Below are 11,183 nucleotides of genomic sequence, written 5' to 3'. Positions count from 1 at the left end.
TGGGATCGTGCCGCGATCTGAAATCGACGTCATTCGACATGGTTGAAAAATTTGCGACACGATTTGTTCGACATTCGACATTGCAGATGTAGTTCCTAGTTGGTCTCGGTGGCCTTGCTTCCTCAACTTTTAACCTCCATTGCATTTGCTTTCAACACGGATTGCTTTAAAATCACTAATTGCCACAACAAAGACTCAAATTGATAAGAAAGAACCCGAAGCAGTACATATTAACCGCTAGTCATGTTGATCATCCCTAAAGTCAAGGCAATTGTGTTTACGGACTGGGACGGCACAGTAACAATTCAGGTACTTTGTGTTTCGAGTAGCTCGGTTTGAATTTGGGTTCAGATGCTTACTTGAAGATTTAGGACAGTAATGATTACATGACTGATAACATTGGTTACGGTGAAACCAGACGTCGCCAGCTTAATATCGAAGTTCTTGAAGGTCGCTCAACCTTTAGGTGCGTGAGAGTGCTTCACCTAATTCTATAAAGATCTATGACGTCGACGAGAGCTAACAATGAGCAGAGACGCATTTCAGGATATGCTCAAATCTATTCATCGTCCCTTTCCTGAATGCATCGAATATTTGAAACAAAGTGAGTATTCTATTGTTTTATTTTTAAATTCGAAACATTTCGTAAATATCTGGACAATTTCTGACAAACTAGATATCGAGCTCGATAGTGGTTTCGCTGATTTTTACCGATGGTCAAAAAAGGCTGGAATTCCTGTGGTCATCGTTTCTTCAGGCATGAAACCCATAATCCACGCTCTTCTCACGAAACTCGTGGGTGAGGATGCAGCGAATGATATCCAAATTGTCGCCAATGATGTGTCTATTCATGATGACGGATCCTGGGATATTGTCTACCGCGACGAATCTGACTTTGGCCATGACAAATCGCGCTGTATTAAACCGTTTGCTAGTCTTCCGGAAGAGGACCGACCGATGCTATTTTACTGTGGTGATGGTGTGTCGGATCTGAGTGCTGCTCGAGAAACAGATTTGTTGTTTGCCAAAGTGGGCCGCGACCTCATCACTTACTGCGAGCGCGAAGGCATTCCATATCATGTGTTCAATTCGTATAAAGACATTCATGAGAAAATCCAGGCTATAGTTGAGGGAAAAATCACGATTGATTCTGCTATCGAAAATAAGAATAACACTGACGCTGCACACCACCATCACCCGTCTGCTTAGCTTGCTTGATTTTTTTATTGCTTTGTTTGTTTGGTTCTGCTATTGCTTAGCTCCTATTGACTCGCCCGGTTGTGTTGTCTAGGATTACCATTTTGTATATGCTAATCTGTGAATAAACTAGATCTGTACTTGAATATCTATATCTGTTCTCTCTTATATTCCAATCTACAAACTCCAACCCTGAACCTCACAAATGCACATGTTCATCTACTACTGATGTTCTTTATACTGATAACGCAATAAATCTTTCTGTGTCACCAATCCTACACATTTCCCCTTTTCGTCAGCAATTAATAAGACCCGCGGACCAACACGGACAAACAAATCGGCCACGGTCTCCAGTGGAACTTTAGGATTGATCGTCACCGGTGTTTGATTAATAAACGGAGCAAAATCAACGTGTAAATCTCCTGATCGATTCGACTGATTTGTTGGATTATTAAGATTATAACTTATCCTGCTCGAAGGTTGTGAAAGAGAGTGTGGAACTTCAGTAGACGTCGATGACGAACCAGATAATTCTGACAGTGGAACATCTGTTGATCTGTTCAAATCTGCAGCCCCAAGCTCTTCATCATATGGCCCGGACTCATACACTTCTGGCCGAGAAGATATGTTCGACTGACGTGTATTCAATATCGTACCAGATTCTTGCGCAGATGTTGAAATTCGTCGAATTGGCTCTTGATCTGGAGTCGTGAAAAATACGGTAGCCCATGGCTGCAACTCCGTCGCTGATGCTCGCGCTTTGCTGATTGCATATTGGAGTTCTGACCGTCCAATATATCCCGTCAAAATCATCGAATTTCGATCTTGCACAATTGGGAATCCATTAAAAGAATAGTCTTCCAACGTTCGCTCGACTTCATCTAGTGTTGCGCCCATAGCAGGAAAAACAGTCAAGGCATGGGTTGGTGTCATCGCCGATTCGGCTGCTGCTCCATGAAAATCATGATCTTCCTTATTATCAATGAACGGCATTCCATTAAATACAATTGCCTGGTCAGCTATGCCCCCTCCACCAAGTGCGGCCGTATGTCCAAACCGAGAATTTATAATTTTTGTAACACCAACTACAATCATGGTCGGTAAAATATAGGCCAGGGCACCAGTAAGTTCAAACATGATCACAACAACAGTAACTGTCAAATTCATGATTCCCGAAAGTGCTGCTGCGGCACCTAGAAAAGCATACGTTCCAGGTGTGATACAAATATCCTCTCCGACAGCACATTCTGAAAAAAAAGCAGATTGGCTATGGGCTCGATATAGTGAATCAACAGCGACACCAACTAGCCGTCCAAAATATGCTCCAATAGCCATAGAAGGAACGAAAATCCCCGCCGGAACTTTCAAGCCATATGAGACAATCACAAGCAATGTGCGAACAAGAACCGCAAATCCTAACGATGCCATTGTCGACTGGGAACTTGAGGGTTCGCAAATGCCGTGAAAATCATCGTCCGATTTAACTTCGGAGTTACATTCTCGAAATAGGATTTGCATGCTTTTAGTCATATCAATTGCCAAAAAGGGATTGAAGTAGCAAATCATAGCAGTAATCAAGGCAAAGACAGCAGTTTCTTCGATTGCATATTTCGCTAGACCTCGCCGCTTTCGAAACGATTGAACCAAAAAGAACAAACGTCTAACAAATAAACCATATATCCCGCCAAAAACTCCGATTGCTAAATAAAAAGTGATTTCGAAAAAATGCCAGTGATGGTCATATGATACTTGAAACATCACCAATTGACCAGTTCGAAACGGATTCCAGGCGGCCAAGCTGGCGATGCCCACCATGGCACAATAGTACGATTTCCACATAGTGCGTAAAGTATATTTTGTAGATATTTCTTCAAGAGAAAATAATACTCCACCAATGGGGCTCGCAAAGGCAACCGCAACACCGGTTGCAGCACATGCGGTCTGAATTTCTCGTAACTTAGTCGCGTTACGCCGGTATCGCTGAAACAAACGAGCCACAACATCACCCGCGCAGACTGCGTAATGCACACTTGGACCCTCTTTGCCCACGCTCAGTCCCGATGCAATCGACAGTGGCAAACCTAATGCTTTAATTGCGAGCGTAGGGGCAGAAAGAAACTTATTGTTCAGAACAAATCCAGATACAATGCATTTGATTTCAGATATACCAGACCCAGCAGCAGTAGGCGCATACGTTTTAACAATATACGCAGAAGTTACAGCAAAAGTAACCGAAGCAAGAACGAAGAAAACATATCCAAAGACAGGGACAGTGGTAGACCATTCATGCCATTCCGGGCAGCCTTCGTCGGCACCCCAGCAGCAAAAGCTCTCGTTTAAATAAAATCCAGTTGAGCAGTGACCTAATTTGAGATCAGACAACCACTCGGTGATGATATTCAAAAAAGCAGCAATGGAACCGATTAAAACTCCTATCAGCGTTAAGACAACCCAACCTTGGATAGACTCCAGGAGTTCGTTTGCTCGGTTGAGTAAAGATGCTAGCATTGGTCGTCGACCGCCATAGTAATGGAGACTATGCGATTTTTCATACCGTGCCCGTAGCTGTTCACGGTTTGCATCCTGTACCCAGTCTATACAATCCTTTAGTAGCTATATTCCATAAAAAAGATTCAAACTGAAGGTAATCTGACCAATTGTGGAAAATTCATCGAATCGGGCTGTCTGTGGTGTAGAATGAGTTGAGGAAGCCATTTGCGAAGGACACCTGCGGACTCGCGATCAACTAGAAACCAGTTGATTCAAGAATCTTAGAGTAATGAATTTCACTTTCCTTACGCAAAAATGTTGTTTTATAAATCCGTGAAGGAACCAGCATTCATCAAATATTAAACAAAATGTTAAATGAATAAGCTATTCGAGCTTGTCAGTGCAGGGCCGAAACACGTGAATAGCTCGTGCAATCATATCGGGTTAGGTAAGAACCGGTGACGACAGAGGCTTAGGTTGGTGATTATTTTGTAATATATCAAAAAATATTGATTGACCTAACATTATAACTTAGGTTTAAAAGCGATATTCTATTATGAGCTTACAGGCCACTATCAGAACGACCAAGATTGCGAGTAAAACGGGTTAGTAAAATTTCAACCAAAAGCATATGCATCACATCCTGGTACATATATGCCATAAAGTTGTAACATAACACTCTATACGCCGATCTCAAGATAGTTCGACCCTAATTGCGTGGTTGGCGTCCAGATCTTAAACTTCTATCTATCACCATTTCCATTCCGATTGCGCTCATTTGAGAAAAATTAATATTTGTTATTGGTTGTTTAAATCAGATTAAATTGGCTGATATTTAGGTTTCGTCAATTTTGGATCAATTTGTGCAGTTTATTTGTTTCCAATTGAATCTGCTTCAATTTGAAGACAGCACGTTCTCATTGTCTGTCACTTTCACCAAGGCATAGTCAAGTTCTTCGATTTGGATTCTGGAAGTTGTTGTGTAATATTTCAGCAAACTAGAAATTTTATACGAAACTGAATTCGGCAGATAAAATGTCGATTCCCTCTGAACAAGCTTCAGCTAGAGATCCTACACAAACAGGCGGACATCCGTTCACTTCTTTCTCCTTCCAGACCCCTTCGACTTTTACAGCAGGTTCTACATCTACTCCGGGGACAACGAGTCAAGAAAGGCATCCGACTTCCTTTTATGATACAGTTCATCCACCGGATTCTGTTCCATCGACCGGCGAAGCGTTAACTAGATCATTGTTGCCGGTTATCCCCGCAGATGGAGCACCAGATTCGCCGACCCCATCAACGTATGATCAAGGAACTGATCCTCTCGTGTCTTCGTCCTCTGCTTCGTCTTCGGTTTCCTCGGCATCCACAGCACTTCCCCCAAGTTCAACTTCAAGGTCGTCATCTGGAACTGGAGCTGGAACTGAAACACTGACTCGATTATCTACTCTGCCTCTCAATTTCAACACTAATCGCCGGACTTCGGTATCTGGTGAATCCCTATCTCCCACAATTTCCACCTCTGGTGGCTCAAACTCTTTTCGATTCCGTACTGTGGCAAAATCTCCAGAGCAGCTCGAGCGGTTAGAAAGGATTATTGCGCAGAACTTTCTGTTCCGCGACCTTGACAACGAGGCGTTGACTACTATTTTGAACGTGCTGGAGGAGAAGCGGGTGCCTGCCAATGTTACAGTAATTCAGCAAGGAGACGAAGGAGAAAAGTTCTATGTAGTGGAGTCGGGCTCGGTGGATTATTATGTAGATGGAGATAAAGTGTCATCAACCGGATCAGGGTCGTCATTTGGAGAACTTGCATTGATGTATAATTCCCCACGAGCAGCTACGGTGATCACTGCTAGCCCTTGTGTTTTTTGGGTTCTTGATGGAACGACGTTCCGGCGGATTTTAATGGAGCGCACGGCCTCGAAGAGAGCTACATACGAAGGATTTCTCAGAGAGGTTCCAGTGCTTCAGTCTCTAACGGATTGGGAGCGGGCCAAAATTGCGGATGCTCTCAAAGCGGTGAACTACTCTGAAGGGGATGAGATTGTTCGCGAGGGCGACCGAGGCGAGCATTTTTATCTGATTGAGCATGGTACTGCTGAAGTAAGTAAGGAAGGCGAAGGGGTAGTCAACAAGCTACAGCGCGGGGATTATTTTGGAGAGCTTGCGTTACTGAACGACGCACCCAGAGCTGCGACAGTTACTGCGACCACGGCAGTTCGTGCATTGACGTTGGATAAGAGTGGATTTCAGCGACTAGTTGGCAGCAAGGTAGTCATGTCGAGTTATTGAGAATTGTTTTTGTAATCTTGGGTTTAAGGAATATGTTATATTATTTTCATTTCCCGTTTTTTATCGCGGAATAAATATATTATTGATCTTAATGTGTTTTGAAGAGGTGAAAATGAGTACAATTAATTACATTAGAAAATTACATTAACCAAGCCGACCAAGCGCCTAGACATTACACCCAAGAATCCAGATCCGTGCAGAATAAACCTAAAGAACATTGAAAGAAAAAGGTGATTTACAATAAACTACATCATCAAACTAGCTGTGACAATCGTGATGATTCCGACGACCAAAGCGACTGTTCCTGGTTGAGTTCTAGTATCCGGCGGCGAAAATAAAGGGGACTCAATAGCTAGCTCAAGTTGATATCTTGGCTTATTGTTACTATTGATGGAGTTACTTTCGTTAGGCAAGGTAGGACGGTTCGAGTCTGCAGATGGATCTTCAAAAGATAATTTCGAGTCGGGTGGAGAAGATGAAGCGACCGTACTTTTGGAAGTTCGACGACGACGAGATTTGACGACAAAAGGAGGAGATCGGCCCAAGTTTTCGGTCAGACCAGCAATGCCTGCTTGCATTTCATGGCTGAACAAATCGATTTCTTCCGGGGAAAACAACGACGATGAAGAAGATGACGAAGAAGACGGGGGTGTCGAAGGAGATGACAGAGAAGACGATCCAGGCGAGTTTAGAACAGCTGGTGATTCTGACAAAGAAATACCCGCCGAGTCGGAACTCGAGGCTGGCGAAACCAACGACCGATCTATTCGTCTGCTAATGCCCGAGACAGCCGTTGTCGGACTGACAAGAACATATAGAACCAACAGTATTGACGTCAGAAGGACAAAGGAATAGGCCATAGATTGCTTGTTTTGCTTATGTCGTCGAAAATATATTGAGTTACTGAGACTGCTGCTGCATCTATTGTGGTGACTTCTCTTGCGGTCGTCTTCGACCGCACGCTTGTCCACTTGGATACAGCGCGAACTGTTTAACGCTGGCATATCATAACTTGAGTAGAGTGCTGACGATGCCATTCCGATCGATCAGCTAGCTTGAATGCAGAACTCAGATCGAATCGTAGCTTTAGACCGCAAAAGTATTCCAGCAAAAAAATTGCGACAACTAAATTGTCGGAAAATGTGACCAGAAACCGAAAAATTTAAGAGAGCAAAATTCTGAGATCAAGCTCAAGATGATCTAGATTTCGGTGGACGTTCGTAACTTTCTCCCGGCTCAAGCAGAAGATCCGAGCGCAGTCGAGAAAATCTAGAATAACCGCACTAGAACTCCAGATATCGAGAAAGAGAAGACAGCCCTGCTTTTTCACCGATTCAATAATTTGCTTCGCTTAGTCAACTTATAAAATTAACAAATCGAATAATAGTATTATTTAGTAGTGTCAGGACTGGAAGTTAGCCAAATGCAAATTGGAGGAGGTCCGGGATCGTGGCAGATGGTCTGCCGGCTTGGACTGCCTCTTCAGGCAATATCACAACAAAAGACAGCCCGCCATATCCACTTAAACGCGTATTTCTCTTTGCATCAATACCACTATAAATATATATGTACGAATAAATCAAATATTAACTATATGGACCCATCCATTAAACGCCATTCTCTCCAATATTATACATTCATGCGCGACCTTCATTCTGCTGCGCTTGTTTTCTCAATATATATGCCCGCGCAGATGACGACAGGGACACATCAGCTGGAATCTCACGCGGAATCTTCGCTCCATGCTGAACCAACATCTCCGCAACAGGGAAAGTAGACACATTCATCCCAGCATTCGTCAAAGCAACTATTGCAATAGGACATGCTTTCCTATCATCTTTGCTCGAATCGCTACTATCTTCATCAATCGTATAAGCATTAGCTCCAAGCGCTAATACTCGTAATGTTTGCACTACATCGTTCGTCTGTGCTGCGCAACGAAGCATCTCCTTCAAATCAGTTCCTGCAGTTAGGCGTTCTACAAATACCCGTCTAACGTATTTAGCCATGATAAATGATAGTCGCGCCTGCCGTCCTTGCTCGCCGCCAGAATCAGCAGTGCTTCCTCCTCCTGGATGCGGGCTTGCAGATTGCAGACTGGCTGACCCAGACGTTGTCGATCCCGCGGATGCCGACGACTTCAGATTATTTAGATAATGTCGTAGTAATTTCTTCGTTTCCGCTGCTGTACGATCAGCTTCCCAAATCATGTTCGCTCTCGTATTGCCAACCGCTATCAAACCGTCCACCAAGTCCGACGTGAACGAAACTGTATCCAAAGTTAGACTGCGCACCTTAGATATATGCGACCCAAGCGAGCGATGAATTCCTCCACATTCAATACATAGAACTACCATTAGATTGATCGAGACCCATTCAACCTTACTGTTGCCCGCGCAATCTGCACACGTTCCATTCGCAGCATCAGTTTCACGAAGCCGTTTAAGTAGTGAATCGCTTGCACCAGGGATGTCGCTACTATCCAGTTCTTCGCTATTATCATGCACGGCTGTTCCTCCATCTCGTCTTCTGGAACTCGTCAAAATACTGCCAATGGCCGCACTGGAACTAGAAACTTTACGGCTGCCAGCCGGCGAATGCAGTCCGGCGGTCAGGTTTGTGTCAGAAAGCATCACATTCAGATTTACAAGTGACGGCGAACTTCCTTCAATAGTGTTTGAGATTGCATTTGAAATAACCCTGATCCACGAATGCATGTCTTCTTCAGAGGTTGCCTGATATACTCTTCTGTACTGCGGCGTGATTACTTCAAAACAAAATCGCCGATCCGTTCCTCGCGCTTCGCGAGCTGATGCCATTTGAAGATTTATCGGATCGTTATGTAACTCCAAAGACTGCTTCCAATTCGTATATTCGCATAGTTGTCCTCCAGCCAGTACTACCCAAAATTTATGCCACCCTGGCTTGTTTAGATTTCTTGGGTCATTATGACCTCCTGGCCGAGACATGGCCCATAATAATCCTTCTTTTCGACGACCTGTATCGTCGCTGCTTGCTGAAGTATCATCTCCATCGGTCGTACTACTTCCACTATTGACACTGACGACTCTATTTGATCCACTACCAGAGGCAGAGATCGCCAAAGGCGCTAACTTTTCTCGCGGATGATTTCCCACGTCCTGAGAAACTCGCCGATGACTCGCCGAGTGCGCAGCAGAAAAATGACTGGCGCTGCCAGGATTTTTTAAGTATCCTGATCCTGATGATACACTCTGCCCATTCCCAACCGAAGCCGACATCGACGGATCTGGCATAGCAGATCGTTCGAGTGCACGACGCAGTTCCTCTCTCTCTGTTCGTTTCAAGCTTAGCTGCTCCTTCCCAGCTCGTACCGACATGAGCATATTTTCAAATTGTGGTTTTGCAGAAAGAAGATTCCTGTTGACAGCAAGCAGACCGTTAACTACTGACTCCACGTAAGCACTGAGATGATAAGATGCCTCTTGTTCTTTTCTTCCTCCGTGTAAATCCTGGATATATGAATAATAATCAAATCGTCGTAACTCGAAAGTTTTCCGTTTATCCTGATATTTTGAATCGCTCTCAGACTTCTTTCTCCCTTTCGGTTCGTTTTTTATCGATAGATACCGATTCAGCCAAGAATAATACTCTCGTTCTTCATCCTCGAAATCTCTTTTCTTGTTATCTGCAGCTTTGATTTCGTAGTCATATAATCTCCTCAATATATCAATCACCTGAGAATGCAAGTCCGAGCATGATTTACGCTCAAACTGAAGTATTTCTGGTCCAACTGAGCTGCAAAATACGTCCGCGATTGGCTGCATCGTTTTCAAATTCTTAGCAGTTTCACGAAAAGCAGAAATTAGCATCGCGTAGTTCTGATAATAATTCATCTGTGCTTCATAGGCCTGTGTGGATTGTTTCAATAGTCTTTTGACTGCCGATTTTAAAGTTGTTGTTTTCTTTTCCAATGATGCGATTGTGGCTCGAAATAACGGTCCATCATCAGGATAAGATGAATCACTTGCTGGTCCAATAACAGTATCATGTTGTAATTTTTCATTTACCGTCGTGGCTGTAGAAATTGTACTAGATTCCGACTTTACTGGCGTCAATGAACTATCAGCAGAAGGGTTATCTGATGTTTGCACATCTCCAACAGATAATGTATTACTGAACATTGCGTTAGGTGAATGCTCTAGATTCGTAACTACATCACTATCGGCAAACTGTGAAATGTGAACTTGGCGTGGAGAGTGAGATAAACCAGATACAATTCTCGGTGTCTTGGGATGTGGTGAAGCTTGCACCCAAAAAGCAAACTCCGCAAGTTTTGTAAGTTTATGATTTCGTCTTTGATATTCGGCAAACTATAATGGTCTTAGTATCCCGCAATTTCAAACGACTCTAATTCACTTACACAGCATGAATTTCTCCAGCCATTAAACTGATCAACAAAATCATGAGGCGGCTGCCACGTCCAAGACCATTCCAAAACTTTGCTAGACTTGGAACTGCTATAATCTCCAATGAACTTTACATTACTCCGATTCTGAATATTAGGATCAAATTGTAATTCCTTCGTAAGCATAGTATCTAGCTGTCGTCCATTAGAAGCAGCCATGAACGTCAAGCCGGCAATGTCAAAATTTTCCAGTTCAGATTTGTTTAGGACCACGGAAAATGTAAACATTAACCCCCTGGTGGCATGCAATTTCAGCAATACCGTCGAAAGGCTGGTTGTAGTGATATCCTGGACGAACTCAATCATCGGCGCAGACTCGTTGCGAACAATGATATAATGATAATCATTTGGCTTCAGTGGCAGTACACGAGCAAGAGGGCGACTGTCGGCATCAGATATCAAAATTTCCGAAATCGAAACTGCTCCATTTCCGTTGTTAATTGTCTGCGGTTCTGTCAAGTCGAATAATAGCAAGTACACTCACATCGCGAATCATCGTAAACAGTAATTCCTTCAGGCGCTTCAGGCCGACTTGACACAGCTCCCATGATCTTTTTTGTCTAGATGATAGCTCTATACAACCCTGTCAGCAAATCCGACGGCGAAAAGCCAGCAGGGAAAACGCAAAATTTGGATTGAAATGGCTTAATCGTGGTCGTTTGTTCGTCGTATTCCATTCCCAGCCAGGCCCTTACTATAGGGCACTTCCTACGGTTAAACTTCCACCTTAGTGACGGCTTAAGCCTCACCC

The 11,183-nt window shown here is 43.6% G+C and overlaps 5 protein-coding genes across 5 annotated transcripts; 2 read left to right on the top strand and 3 right to left on the bottom strand.

The window, feature by feature from the left end:
- The first annotated feature begins 104 nt into the window (after positions 1 to 104).
- Positions 105 to 1,386, top strand: V1516DRAFT_681985 (HAD-like domain-containing protein). Its single transcript, XM_066923326.1, has 4 exons — positions 105 to 309; positions 372 to 466; positions 534 to 604; positions 677 to 1,386. The coding sequence occupies exons 1-4, from the start codon at positions 244 to 246 to the stop codon at positions 1,207 to 1,209; spliced, it is 765 nt and encodes a 254-aa protein (XP_066775036.1). The 5' UTR covers positions 105 to 243; the 3' UTR covers positions 1,210 to 1,386.
- On the bottom strand, positions 1,174 to 4,210 carry V1516DRAFT_656822 (chloride channel). The gene is made up of 2 exons (XM_066920347.1): positions 3,852 to 4,210; positions 1,174 to 3,791 (listed from the first exon to the last, which is right to left on the bottom strand). The coding sequence occupies exons 1-2, from the start codon at positions 3,910 to 3,912 to the stop codon at positions 1,420 to 1,422; spliced, it is 2,433 nt and encodes an 810-aa protein (XP_066775035.1). The 5' UTR covers positions 3,913 to 4,210; the 3' UTR covers positions 1,174 to 1,419.
- A 247-nt stretch (positions 4,211 to 4,457) lies between these two features.
- On the top strand, positions 4,458 to 6,139 carry V1516DRAFT_681980 (cyclic nucleotide-binding-like protein). The gene has a single exon (XM_066923325.1). The coding sequence runs from the start codon at positions 4,723 to 4,725 to the stop codon at positions 5,983 to 5,985; it is 1,263 nt and encodes a 420-aa protein (XP_066775034.1). The 5' UTR covers positions 4,458 to 4,722; the 3' UTR covers positions 5,986 to 6,139.
- Positions 6,029 to 7,394, bottom strand: V1516DRAFT_681979 (uncharacterized protein). Its single transcript, XM_066923324.1, has one exon. It carries the CDS (start codon positions 7,020 to 7,022, stop codon positions 6,231 to 6,233), a length of 792 nt encoding a protein of 263 aa, XP_066775033.1. The 5' UTR covers positions 7,023 to 7,394; the 3' UTR covers positions 6,029 to 6,230.
- V1516DRAFT_643472 (uncharacterized protein) lies at positions 7,387 to 11,117 on the bottom strand. The gene is made up of 3 exons (XM_066920132.1): positions 10,917 to 11,117; positions 10,388 to 10,851; positions 7,387 to 10,337 (listed from the first exon to the last, which is right to left on the bottom strand). The coding sequence occupies exons 1-3, from the start codon at positions 10,978 to 10,980 to the stop codon at positions 7,623 to 7,625; spliced, it is 3,243 nt and encodes a 1,080-aa protein (XP_066775032.1). The 5' UTR covers positions 10,981 to 11,117; the 3' UTR covers positions 7,387 to 7,622.
- Positions 11,118 to 11,183: the final 66 nt, after the last annotated feature.

This window comes from Lipomyces oligophaga (genome assembly GCF_038497815.1).
Source record: "Lipomyces oligophaga strain CBS 7107 unplaced genomic scaffold V1516scaffold_10, whole genome shotgun sequence".
Classification (NCBI taxonomy): Eukaryota; Fungi; Ascomycota; class Lipomycetes; order Lipomycetales; family Lipomycetaceae; genus Lipomyces; species [Lipomyces] oligophaga.
The sequence above is the reverse complement of the archived record's forward strand: the minus strand, read 5'-3'. Positions and strand labels throughout refer to the sequence as shown.

Coding starts and splice junctions, on each gene's coding strand:
- V1516DRAFT_681980 (XM_066923325.1), top strand. CDS start 4,723: ATGTCGATTCCCTCTGAACAAGCTTCAGCTAGAGATCCTACACAAACA.
- V1516DRAFT_643472 (XM_066920132.1), bottom strand. CDS start 10,980: ATGGGAGCTGTGTCAAGTCGGCCTGAAGCGCCTGAAGGAATTACTGTT. Junction 10,852..10,916: donor TGTTTACGATGATTCGCGAT/GTGAGTGTACTT, acceptor GAAATGGAGCAG/TTTCGATTTCGGAAATTTTG. Junction 10,338..10,387: donor GCTGGAGAAATTCATGCTGT/GTAAGTGAATTA, acceptor AGACCATTATAG/TTTGCCGAATATCAAAGACG.
- V1516DRAFT_681979 (XM_066923324.1), bottom strand. CDS start 7,022: ATGGCATCGTCAGCACTCTACTCAAGTTATGATATGCCAGCGTTAAAC.
- V1516DRAFT_656822 (XM_066920347.1), bottom strand. CDS start 3,912: ATGGCTTCCTCAACTCATTCTACACCACAGACAGCCCGATTCGATGAA. Junction 3,792..3,851: donor CGATGAATTTTCCACAATTG/GTCAGATTACCT, acceptor AGGATTGTATAG/ACTGGGTACAGGATGCAAAC.
- V1516DRAFT_681985 (XM_066923326.1), top strand. CDS start 244: ATGTTGATCATCCCTAAAGTCAAGGCAATTGTGTTTACGGACTGGGAC. Junction 310..371: donor ACGGCACAGTAACAATTCAG/GTACTTTGTGTT, acceptor TTGAAGATTTAG/GACAGTAATGATTACATGAC. Junction 467..533: donor GAAGGTCGCTCAACCTTTAG/GTGCGTGAGAGT, acceptor AACAATGAGCAG/AGACGCATTTCAGGATATGC.